Source organism: Nothoprocta perdicaria, unplaced genomic scaffold, assembly GCF_003342845.1.
Source record: "Nothoprocta perdicaria isolate Ctin4 unplaced genomic scaffold, notPer1 scaffold_123, whole genome shotgun sequence".
Classification (NCBI taxonomy): domain Eukaryota; kingdom Metazoa; phylum Chordata; class Aves; order Tinamiformes; family Tinamidae; genus Nothoprocta; species Nothoprocta perdicaria.
The window spans coordinates 1,130,682-1,143,624 of NW_020454350.1; the positions used below are offsets into that span (position 1 = coordinate 1,130,682).

The window sequence follows — 12,943 nt, forward strand, 5'->3', positions numbered from 1 at the left end:
TGCACTTTTCATAGGTGGACTTTGGTCCTTGTCAGCTTTAATTTCATTCTCTCTGCTTCTGTCCTACTACTACCTTTTTAAGATCTTCATCTGTTTCCTCCGAGTTTTGTTTACCTTTCTTTTCCGATTTAGTTACAGTCTGAAGAGCTTTCTCCTCCTTAACTTTTGGTTTGGCCTTTATTAGCCCAACTTCTGTTATTTTAGTCTCTGCATGCTTGAGTTTCTCAGCCGTCTTTGCTTCATCTTTTCCATCCTTCACTTCCTTTTTAACTTTTACTTCCACTTTGGTGGTCTTTACTTTCTTTTCCTCTGCAAGTAATAAAGAAAATCTTTCAGTGCCATTTGTTCTTCCCTCCATTCCCTCCAAACACTCAGTACCCTTTCTTTATTATATCTTGTGCTATTGGTAATGAATATAATGATATACTGAATATACCTTCATCATTAACACCTTGATTAGATCTAATAAAAAAAATATTAGGTATGAGCATATTCTCTCTTCAGACCTATACCAAGGATTTGAATGATACAAAGAAATATGATAATTTAAATAATAATAAATGTATCAAATGGCAATATAGTAGAAAAAGAAGTGATGAATTTTAGCCATTATAAAAGCAGACATGGCACTTTCAGGCTAAATTTGATTAACTTYAAATGTCAGAGAAAGAGATCCAAACTCTTTTAAGCTATAAGTATAGTCAAATTAAAGCATGAATACTTCTAAGGGTCACATTTATGATATGGTTTCTAGATCTGGACCCAAGGAGGGCTTGATTCCTTGAGTCTTATCCCACATCAATTCCTCAATTTCAAAGACTTGTCTAAGACAAGTCAGTTCATTATGAGCCATTCAGGTCAGTAGAGAGAAGATTATAGAGCAGAATAATCGGGCCATAAAAGTTAGTGGATGAAACTAAACAGAAGCCGGTGACACCAGATCTATATCTTCTGCTCTTTGGTGTCATCTGCTTTTTCTCACCTGAGACATAGCTGTTGACTGTGTGAGTGTTTGTAGTTCACTTTAGTGGAAAATCTGACAGTAGCCTTAAGCCAACCATGTATATCCTTTAAACAAATTTGTTTAATGTTTACAAGTCTCTTCTTGGTCCTCATAGGTCTAAATGTCTCCATTCTTGAGGTAAAACTCCATTTAGTGCTACAGATCCCATGTCTTTTATAAGGCTCTGGACTTGCATATTTTAAAGCCACTGGTCTGACTAGACTGATTTTATGTAAAAGAACTGAACTTATTCTATCTCTTCTAAAACCTTTTCTATAGGTATTCTTATAATGAGCAATTCCCACTTCCACAAAAAGCCTCAAAACAGCCAAATGCATTGCTGGCTAAAAGGTTTCATCAGCTCCTTACAGTGAAAATACGTATGTTAGATGACCTAGAGATAGTCGCATTTCTTTTTCAGGGCAACAGATGTTTGCACGTTTATTTTTATTCTAACCTTTGAAATTTCACAAAGTTTATAAAGGACTCAGGGGTGAAAATAACTCCTCAATGTTCTAAAGATACTTATTTCATCATTACACTCACATAGTTGATTTTTCATACAYATTCTATTCTCACATAAAATAAAGTTTATGCATTTTAATATAACACTGGAAAATAATGTAATATAAATTTATAAATACCTTTGGAAGGAGCTTTCTTTTCAACTTTTTCATGTCTTTCCACTTTTTCTTTTTGAACTGCTAAGAATGGGAAGAATTATATATTAGGTGAGAAAAAAAAAAGTAAGAAAATATTGCTAAAACACAACAGCATCCCTGGAAGATTGGAAGACTGATCTTTCTTTATGTTTCCTCTTTCCTTTTTTGCTTCCTTTTCTCACATTTACAGACACGCAAAGAAGCAAAGGCTTCATAATCTCTGTTGAGAATCACCTAACCAGAAGAGAAGGCAGTGACACAGATCTGAGACTTTTTGAGGAGTGTTTATACTCCCTAGGACACAGACTGGTTCTGCTCTGGCTCTGAGCAGAGATGGGCTTGTTCTCTTTGTGCTCAAGCCAACAGAAATCTGTGTGACTGGATTAGCCTTCAAGAAAAGGGTTTTCGTAGTTTGGTCTCATTGTCATTCAAATGCAGCCACAAACCCATTGCTCAGTTCAGAGCCAAGACGGAGTGGGTTCATGGCTACATGGGATATGCTATAACAAAACAGCCCTGAAAATTAATTACATTTCTTTCAAGTGAAAACTATGTAAGGACAGCATTCTCTCTTACTGATTTCCAGTCTGGAATTACTGCCTATATGAGTCGTAGCTGATATTTAGAAGAGTCTTGTTTAGATAGCAGTTTCTTAGATGACATCTTTAAGTAGCATTCATATCGCTGAAGTCTCTTGAGCCTTTAGCAAGGGCTGAAGAAATACTCCAGGACTGTTTATTGAGTATTGAGAAAATCTCCTGGCTGTGGAGAATATCACCAAGTCTTAGAGTATGGCTATCTCCCCAAAATCGTCTGGACCTGAGTATCCTCACTTCCCAGGGACTCCAAGCTGTTGCAATGGTCCCTGRGCACTGCTGGTGGCTGATCCAGTTTGGAGCAGAACTCACACCAAAGGGAGATTGGCCCAGCATTAGATAGCAGAGGACGCTGTGGGCATAAACAYGTCTTAAGGAAGCACTTAAGGCAACGAATGTGCTTGTGCACACAGAAACTGAGACTGCATCAAAACACTTCTAGACCGGGTCTGTACATCATAGAAGCAGCAAATTCCCCTAGCTACTCAAATGGCCAAAGGGCCAAGATTAAGTCTTCATAAAATTTCCTACCTGGTGACTGAAGTCATGGCTGCTATTAAATACATTAAGGGATTGAGCGATTATTTGCTTAGCTAGCAGAAGATAAATGGATAAATAGTGTAGCTTCTTAAGAATATCTCCAGGATTCTCTGAAGGTATTTGTTTTTCAAGACTGCATAAACTGTGGGCTTTTATTTTACGATGAGTCCACATTAAAAAAAAAAAGAAAAAAAAAATCATATGCTTTCAAGTTATGTACTGAATATAGAAGAATGTAACAAATACTCATTTGAAAGAGAGACTGGACAATGGCTACCTTTTCTACTTAAGTTTTCATTCTATTTCTTCTCCTTCCTTCTATTCTCTCACCTTCTATTTTCACATTTCTCCTTAGAAAAAGGTTAAGTCTAATAAAGTCTGATTTGTACATTTGAATTTATATTATTTGAGCAGCTTCAAGCACAACTTAATTAATTCATGTTTCTCACCAGCAGCAGTTTAATTTGACTGCAGGAACAGACTGATATTAAGATATATCACATTTTTTTTCAGGATTTAACTTGTATTTGTGTAAAAGTAAGAAGAGACAAAGATTAAAACCTAACTTTGATACAGAAATAGTTGGTTGTCAAAAAAAAAAAAAAAAAAAAAAAAAAAAAGCTGCAGCAGCATAGTAGCACAAAAACAATCAAATGCCAAGTAATAACACACTAATAATTAAAAGACATATAAATGTTAGTCTTTAAAAGGTGGCATGACAGAGCAAGCTGACTAGATTTTAAAGTACATCCCGTCCACACATGGCTAAAATGGAATTATCAGACAACAATGAAACCAACCCCTCACACATGATACAGTTTCAGAGTATATGTGATAATTAGTATATATATAAATCTTAACAAAGRTTACTTCAAGTACCGTACAAATCATGCACTGAAATGAAAATGCTATTATAAAATATAAAGGCAAAAGAAAAAAAATCTATTTTTGGATATGATAGAGAACACAGACTTGGAGAAGGTAAACACTGTCACATTCAGGTCTGCATCAGACTGAAAATTGATGCTCAAGAGAAAGAATTCTTTGCAGACAAATTACTGAAGCTAATTGTGGAGGAGAAAAATCAAGGAATGCACATATTACAGGCTCATTCCTTTAGCTGCACAAAAAAAAAAAAAAAAGATTCATAACTACCTCTGCTCATCGAAAGAAGTGAACCAAGAAAGAAATATGTGCAGTGCAAGATTTCAGTCAGAAGCTGATTAAGACCTGCTCAAGATGAAGGGGGGCAGACTAAAATATATACAGAACACACAAGAAGAGCTTGTGTTAACTTTAAATACTCATCTCCCCATTCTCCCAAACYAAAAAAGTACTAACAATCTAACAGTTAATAATAGTCAGCATTACCTTTAGAAGGTGATTTCTTTTCAGGTTTTTCTAGCTTTTCAGGTTTCTCTTTGTGCGTAACTAGAAATAAGTGACAACAATATTGTGATTATTATAAAAGAGAAATGATGTGGATTAAATGAGAAAAAAGGAGAGAAAAGAAAATAATGAAACGTGGTTCACAATGCAAAGAAGTAGAAAGCTTTCTTTAGTGGCATCTGTCTTATACATCTATGATTGTCCCTGTATTTTGCACCCTTATTTTTGTAATATTTATAGTCTAACTGTGTCTAACATGGCTTATTCAGGTCTCTACTCAGTTGGAAAGTTACGTTTTGTTGTTAGTGCAAAGATCTTGCTGCAATGCTGACATCAGAAAGCCTTGGCTTATCATTCCTATGCCAGATGAATATAAGAGCTGAAAAACGTGCTCTTCTCGCAATGAAGTAATATAAAGTGAGAAGTGAAATCATTGATATATGGCAACAAAGAGAACACCTTGCTCGAGGAGTGAAACCTTTCCGACCACCAAAGCAAGAGCCTGGTGGGCCATACAAAATTGTTTTTGAGGAACAGGCATCTTCTGCATCCGAGAGTCTGCTTGCAGACTTAGTGTTTCTCCCTGTGTACTTGTGCCCAGGATTTTTGGATAACCTACCARTCATTTGAATTGCAGAAGAAGACGCAGTGGAAGAAAATCTACCGTGTAAACTGCCAGGCCTGTGTCTATCTGCTCCATGTGTTTGCTCTCACAGAGAGAGTTGAATCTTGGGCTGTCTGCTGTCCCAGGGAGAGACAGGAGCTCTCAAGYCCAGCTTCCCAAATTTATCCACAAGTACATTCAGTTATTCAGAAGAGGCATTTGCTCAAGCAAATCCTTCTAGAAAACTTTCATTACTATCCTGCAATGAACTGTAGAAGCAACTCTTTCTTTCACTTTGCCCCAAAAGAGAATGACTGCTTTTTTTTTCTCCCTGCTCTAAAAAGTCTGTTTCATATTGAAAAAGGTGGATAAACATATATGTGTATATATGTGCAAACACACACACACGCGCGCGCATRTGTATAATACATATGAAAAGGAAAAGGAATTGAGATCAATTGTAAATGTGTTTGCTTGAATACATGATACTGTCCTAAAAGAYGATCCTTTTTTTCCTAACTTCTCTGCTGAGGAGACTTATTTCTTCTTGGTAAGCTCTGTTTATTAAAATTATTTAATTTAGTAGCTCTTTGGCTAGCAGCATTTGAAGACATGCTTAAAGGCACATTATATCTTTAAAATCTGCAGATCCATGAAATATAACTGTACAGGAAGGATGCTGTAAGCCCTATATAGAGAATTTAAATAGCAGTCCTACCAGAGCTTCTTGCTCATTTTTTCAAGAAAGCTTTCTAGTTTTATTCTTTTTTCTTTTTATTTATTAGCATGTTTGTGAGAGAGATTTGGAGGGGGAAGAGGAGTATTTACTCTTAATAAAATAACAAGGAATGTTTTACTACATTTACACATTTGATGACTCTGTGTGTGCTGGAGGGTTGAACTAGATGATCTCTAGAGACCCTTCCAACCTTAAGGATTCTGTGTTTTTATGATTCCACTGTCAATGCAAACAGTGATTGTAGGATTTCCACATTTGGCATAGCAAGACAGCAAGGCAGACATAGAATGGGCTGAGGGTGTCTGGACAAATCATTGAAACCACTCATCAGAATATAGGTTTAGAACTTCAAAAACGTACATAACATCTCAAGGTATTTCTCCTGAAGAGAGAATGGTATTTCTTGCACAACAGTAATGCTATGGAAGACATTAATCAGGAAGAATCCTGGTTATTTATGTTGTTTATTAGCTTTGTTTATTGGTTTACTTTGGCTTATTGGTATACTTGTTTTTTCTTGTTTATTATTTTGGTTTATTTCAAAAGGATTTTCTCAATGCCATAACAAATAACAGATTTACCATATAGGAATGATTAAATACTCTAATTAATTACAAGTATAATTGCAATGGTGTTATAACGAATGCCGTTTGGGTTTATTGTTTGCTTTTAATTTCCACATAACAAATTGAAATATGGTATTGTGACCAGGATTCTTATCTCAATAGAATACATGTGAGTCGTGCAATACCAGCTGCATGCTGTGTAGTTTGGTCTGGAGTATTTTCTTACTTGCATTCTGATTTTCTAACAGTTTGCACTTTTAATGTTGACACCCTAACTTGTACATGGGTGGGCAGAGATGATACTTTGTACTTCTGTCCAGTGAGGTACCTTGCTGGGACCAAGCATGTAAAAACACCCAGCTGCCTATTTGCTTCTGGCATGTTATACTAGTAACGTACAAATGTGTGCATAAACATTGCTATGTACCCTCAAGCCTTGTGTTGATGGTTCAAAAGAAAGGAACAATTATTGAATATAAAGCAGTGYTAGATACCTGTGAAATGCAAGCAATACTTAACGAATTAGTCCTGCCTTGTCTCATACCTATGTATTYCTGCACCCGATGTATTTAAATTCCCCTTTCACCCTCCCCTCCACATCCTCCGCTTTTTATCTCTTTTTACTTTCTTTCTAGTAGTCGGGTATATTAGTTGAATGACAATGTTCACTCAGTAACCAAATTTACTGTGAATATTGGAAATGCCCCAGGAATAATGGCTATTAAGTCATTAAAATATTTCTTCATAGTAAAAAATACAAAATCTCCTGCCTTTCCCTCCAAACCTTGTAGAAGTAATACACAATGCTACTCTGCACCTCTACAAACCTTACATCACCTGACTTTACTCCTAAAATTTTATGACAATTTTTGCAGTCTCAAGGATACATAAGTTGACATGCAKGGGAATCGAGTGAGTTAGTTCCAGAGCTGCCTCAAAATGTAACATAAAGAATGACATTAAATCATTACCTGCATGCCTTTCTTTTTTTTCAGGCTTTTCTTGTCTTTCCCATTTGTCTTTATGTGTCACTACGAGAGAAGAAATATGTTCATATATATATATGTATATGTATATATACATATTATACACAAATCTATTCTTTTAAAAAAAAAAGTGCAAGAAGCTGAAGAATCAAAAATAATTCTACCAAGATAAACAATGGGAGACAAAACAACAAGCTGTAGGCACTGGATTATGCCATGCCTATCTGCAGAGCAGATCCTGCTGATCAAGGACTATGAGCTCAGAGCAAACGCAACAGCCTTCAACAGAAGGAGCTCGTCACCTGGGCTGCCCCATTGCCTGGCAGGCAGACTCTTACAACAAGTTGGGAATCAGCCCTAGCATGTAAGAGCATTTCACAAACAAGTGACTTCTCTCCCTTGCCATTTGACTTGAGGTGGATGGCTAGTAATGGACCCTAGCTGAACCCTGTGCCCAGCAAATGATTTTGGAGCTTTAATTAGATGCCTGATGTGTGCAAAGAAAAAACTAACATTTTGACAAGGTAAATTCTGTGGAGCCATCCACACATTGACATAACCTTTTTTGCCTCTTTCCTTACCTAGGAGTTAGAACAAAAATTTTCAAAACAATAAAAAAAAAAAAAAAAACCTTTAAAATAAAAAGAACGTAGATTTTGGTGCACTTCAGAAAAATCAGCTGTGAACCTGCGAACCTGCAACCTAGCTTTCTTTTTTTTCTAACTCCTGTGGCGAGGCTCTCTCAGTTTAGTAAAATCCTGTGTCAAACAGCAGGAAAAAAGGAAAGATCTTGTACAGTATCATGAACTCCTTATCTATCTGGAAGTGACTTTAAAAGAGCGGGGACAATGTGAGAGAGGGATCCTATAAATTTTTAGCAACAGGGAGATGAAATACATGAGAATGTGAGCTCCTGAGATAGATAACCAAGCCATTTGTATGGACAGCTAATTGCTTTCTGTGTTATTAGGTAATTTTCCTAAGCTTCATAATGGAAGCTGATTAGAAATTAGAATAGGATGTTTTTTAATCTCTCCAGATTCCAATATTAAAAAWAGAACATATTTAGAGGAGACAGTAAGCATTTAAAATACAGGCATGTAGTGGAATTTTGAAGGCTCACAGACAATGAAATGGCCTTAGAAAGATATGTATCTATAGCTATAATTCTAAAATGTAATATCCATTATGAAATCAATGACTTTTTTTAGTGAACTTGGAGAAATGGTATCCTTATTAATATTTTAGTAGTAATTGTAACAGTAACGCACTAGACAAAATTAATTCATTCRTTCATGTTAGGAGAAGATATAGTCAACAAGGGATTCAGGTAGGTGTTATAATAAATTAAAACAATATAATAATTCTCCTCATTCTTTTCATGAGATAGGTGAAATTTGGTGGAATCTGATTTTCCTATCCTAAGAAACTTTTAAAATCATTACCAAATTGTTCTTTTACCAAACCATATGCAAGAATTTCCCAAGTTTTCTACAAAAGTACAGGAGAAGTCTTGGCAACACGTTGACCACACATTTAAGACATTATAACCTTTGCCTTTTTTTTTTTCATTTTTTCCAGATGTTGGGAATAATTTTTTCTTCTTATAATTATTCTATTTTTTAATAATAAAAATTCACTCTAATGAAAGCCAGAACACATGTGCCTATCATTAACCTCTAAAGTTGGTCTTGCTCACTCTGTGTATTTTGAATTAGTTATCTAAAATGGAAAAGCTCCAATCAGATACCACCGAAAAGGCCAAGGGAAGCACAAATTTCAATAAGGTGCATGTTCATTTTTGTTGTGAGAGATTTACCTTCTTGGTTAGAAATAACCCACGACTAGATTGTGTATCTTATGTTTCTTGGGCCCTTATTAATGCCATTGACACATCAGAATGTTTCAGCAAAATTTCACATTGTCAAAAGGTCCCTAACAATGGGCAAACTAGATGGTGGCTCTGAGAGTAGAGAACTGACATGTGAGATGCTGATGGGGAGGAAGCACCATCCCATTTATGCTTCCCAAAATAGATGGCTCTGTAACTTGCTGTAGGCACTCACCAACAGCAAATCAGCAAATTTTCCTCTTACATTCCCTCACATTCCCAGAAAGAGACTGGGGGAAAAATTCTTTAAAAGATATGTCTCTGAAGTAGGAAGCCTCCAGGGGTCATGCCCTGTATGCTATAATTTACTCATTACATTTTGCACACAAGTATGCTCAGAGACATTATATTTGGATTTATTCAGGAGAAATAAAAAAGGCACCTATTTATGCATGGGCATCTTTTACATAAGTTAATAACACAGTAAAAATGTATTCATTAATCTATGAACATAATGTTAGTCTTTTTCCACTGTGATACATTCAAAGTGCTTGAGGAACATTCATTCTCCTTCCAGATGTCTTTCAGAATACCTCCTCCATCCATTAACATAATTACAATTTACAAAGTGGTTCAAGAGTCAATAGATCAGACTGTTTTGAATGATTGGTAAAAAGACAAAGAACATTGAATATTTACCCTTTATGGGTTCCTTCCTTTCAGTTTTCTCTTGCTTTTCTGCTTTGTCACCATGAATTACTAGAAATAAAAACAAAACAAAACAATAAACCTCCAGTAATCTCCAGGCATTATACATACTTAYTAATTTACCAAAGTGATATAGGAAGAATATTTGTAAAACTAAGTAGTGTGTTTCAACTCTGAATGACAAATTTTAGATTGTACATCACCTTTCTTAATATCAATTTTCAATTCCAAGTCCAGAAAAAATATTTTTTTGCTAGTATAACTCTTCAGATGTTGGGCCATGTTTTCCCAACATAAGTGACTATTCAGCAATGCTAATTTTAATCAGCAGGATCAGTTTTGGACCTGTTACGTAAACAACTTGGGTCTAGGATTTCCAGTGGAGGAAATTATTTGCAGTCCTTGACAGCACTGCTTACTATTCTTAACAGAAAATGGCTAGCATCTTGCCTCTTTTATAATTATTTTTAGATATTACTTCAGCCATGAGGCTGAAGACAGGTAAGAATATATCCCTTTTAATAAGAGCATAACATCAGGAAGAATACATATTCAAAAGAAAGTCCACTCTATGTCTTGCTAGAAGCAAGTGAACTTGTATCATTAAAGGCTCTGCTTCCTGTCAAACATCTCAATCTTGTTTCTGGACACCATTGCATTCTGCACTATAAGGGTTTAGATAAACAAAAACATTCATTATTAACCTCTGCTACCACCAGTTCTATCCATAAAAGATTTTTTGTAGTCTTGTAATTTCAAGGAMAATATTTTTGTTTGTGTTATTCAAGTTTCTATCAACAAATCATTCACAGGAAAAAAAAACCCTCAGACTAGAAGATAACTGTGACTTCTATACACAGTCACAGACATATTTCTGCATACATTCATTTCACAGAGGTATATTTTTGATGATTAAATATTTCCTCATTAAATAATAAGGTCATGTTTCTCTAGGAAAAATAATTGCAAACATTCAGCAAATCCATTATGCCTTTACATGTGACTGCATTATCGAAATACACTTTCAGCCATAACATGTAAATTATTGTTACTATCAATTAATAATACAATGGAAAGATATTGAGGTGAGATTTTTCAAAGCCCTTAAGGAATATGGACAGCCAATTTACACTGAGATAAACAAGCTGTGCAAAACAAAACAGCCAAAGTATTGCATGAATTACAAACTCCGTAACTCATGTAATTGTTTTAGGACCTCTTGCAGCTTACCAGGGCAAAGCAGTCCCCTGGGTCTCTATATCCTGTAGAAGTCAAGACATTAATACTTTTTTTCCTGATAAAGTGGATGAAACATTAGCACATTGTTACAGGACAGCTCTTGCTTAGCGAAGTGCATGCACAGTGCAAAACATTTCTAGCTAGTGTAGTGCCACTTTGGGATAGGGCAGCAGCATTGTTTTGCAGACGGTAGATTTGATGGTCAACACCTGCAATGTCCAAGCTTCCATATATCTGACAGGAGTCCTTGCAGTCTCTATGCTAAAAACTACAGCTGAACCATGCTGAACAAAATGGCAAGAGAAAAGCTTGTTCTTAGGTAATATGCATCAAACTTCTATGAGGGATACACATCATCCTTCCAAACCTATTTTTTCATTCCTCGCTTTCCCTTAGCATCTTCCTGTTTCATGCTTTGAAAGAAATCAAAATGAGCCTTGAAAAACATGAGCTGCTCTGAGTACCAGTGGATCTTAAAGTGGACATAAGTATAACGAAGCTCCTTTCCATTGTCAAAATGGTATAAAGGGACTCAAATACAGAGAAATATTAATATTTCTGTGGACCTCAATGTAAAAAAATGGAGAAGAAATCATCTAACTCCTTCCTGAGAAGCAAAAGCAGCCTGATATATCTGAGTAGAGAGTCTGGAATGCGGATAAGCAGGCAGGAGGCTGGCATAACCGTAACATATTTTTCTCTTCCCAATGATAAGCTGAAGGTGTCTCTAATTAATGCAAGAACCCTATCCTGCATGCTGATGTCCCCGTAGCCTCCGTGGATGCTGTTCTCAGACTGTGGCACTTACCACTACCTCATATGGATGTGGTCAGAGCTGTGGCTTTTGGGTACARCTTATCTGGGAAGGGCAGGTGCTGCCAAAATTACAGGGTTCGCATTCCCGCACTGTGATGCCTGGCCATTTTTGTCTCTTGAATCACAGTGCAGGGAGAGCTGCACTCTCAGCAGACTCAATGTCTACTGAAGCTTATGATTTGACAAATGTAAATATGATTTTTCTTTTATAAACTATTTGCCTTTTTTACCTCTAAAATATTTTCATATTCATTTTTGTGTAGATTCCTCTAAATTCTGACATATAAAATATTTTACTTTTTAGAGGTCTTTCCAAGGTCAAGTTGCCTGGATATCTTTTTCCTTCTAGAGGGCTTAATATATCCCCTTTTCTTAGTGTTTAACAGGATGGGTAGGGAGGGCACAAGGATTAAGTTTCAGAAATAAGTCAAGTTGTATTGTCATGTTTCTTGAAAATAAACCAGAGTAAATGCAATATTTCTGCATATATAAAACAAAGAGAAAGCATAAATGGTTTTAAGGCTGCTAAGTCAAATATACTTCATCTGAAAAATGCTAGTATTAAAACTGCTAATTCAACCATTTTATATGTTTTATGAAACATTCTGTAATTAAAAGATCACCTCTCTCTCTCTCTCTCTTAAATTAGATGCCTGATGCACCCAGAAAAATAAGCAGAATAATTAAAACCACTTTATAATAATTCTGTAAGTTCAGATTTTTCCACAAGTTCACTGAATTTGCTTGGACTTCCTTGCAAATACTAAGAAGTGTAAGCTCAGAATGAACTGTTATTAGCATTGTAAAATATATCCCAACCTAATTTTCACTAACCTAGATTTTGGAAATTGCTGAAACATTTTAATGTGACTTTGAATGAAAATTCAGCCTGAGGCAAAGAGCCAAGCATGAAAAATTTCATCCTGAATGACTGGAGTGTGGTAAATTTATAAATAATCTAAAATAGGAACTTATGATGGGAAATTTTAAGGTAATTTAAGCATATAGTCCAACCTTAATCATATAAGGATTGCTATCCACTTCAAAAATTAAAAACAAGAAATATGGCTTATTTTGGGACCTTTTCCCAAATTTCAGTCATCTAATAGCGGATATGATTTGCATCAAATGGAAGAAATTGTGGAGGGGAAACCAAATTTAGTTTTCTTAGTAGAGGGGTTGAGAGAATATCGGATAATGTTTCCCTGCCCAAAAAAAAGTAAGTGCAAAAAGAAGAGCTGTAATAAGGAGGCACCAGCTCCAT

The 12,943-nt window shown here is 35.6% G+C and overlaps 1 protein-coding gene and 1 long non-coding RNA gene across 2 annotated transcripts in view; both read right to left on the minus strand.

The window, feature by feature from the left end:
• Nucleotides 1-4,177: 4,177 nt before the first annotated feature.
• Nucleotides 4,178-9,643, minus strand: LOC112960364. The gene is made up of 3 exons (XR_003251743.1): nucleotides 9,616-9,643; nucleotides 7,071-7,130; nucleotides 4,178-4,232 (listed from the first exon to the last, which is right to left on the minus strand). It is a non-coding gene; the product is annotated as an uncharacterized LOC112960364 (long non-coding RNA).
• TRDN (triadin) overlaps nucleotides 9,644-12,943 on the minus strand; it is a gene marked incomplete at its 3' end in the record, with an annotated part of 117,494 nt that continues 114,194 nt past the window's right edge. Inside the window, exon 6 of the mRNA XM_026054607.1 lies at nucleotides 9,644-9,675. Within this exon, the coding sequence (XP_025910392.1) occupies nucleotides 9,644-9,675 (32 nt within the window). The remainder of the gene's footprint in view (nucleotides 9,676-12,943) is intronic.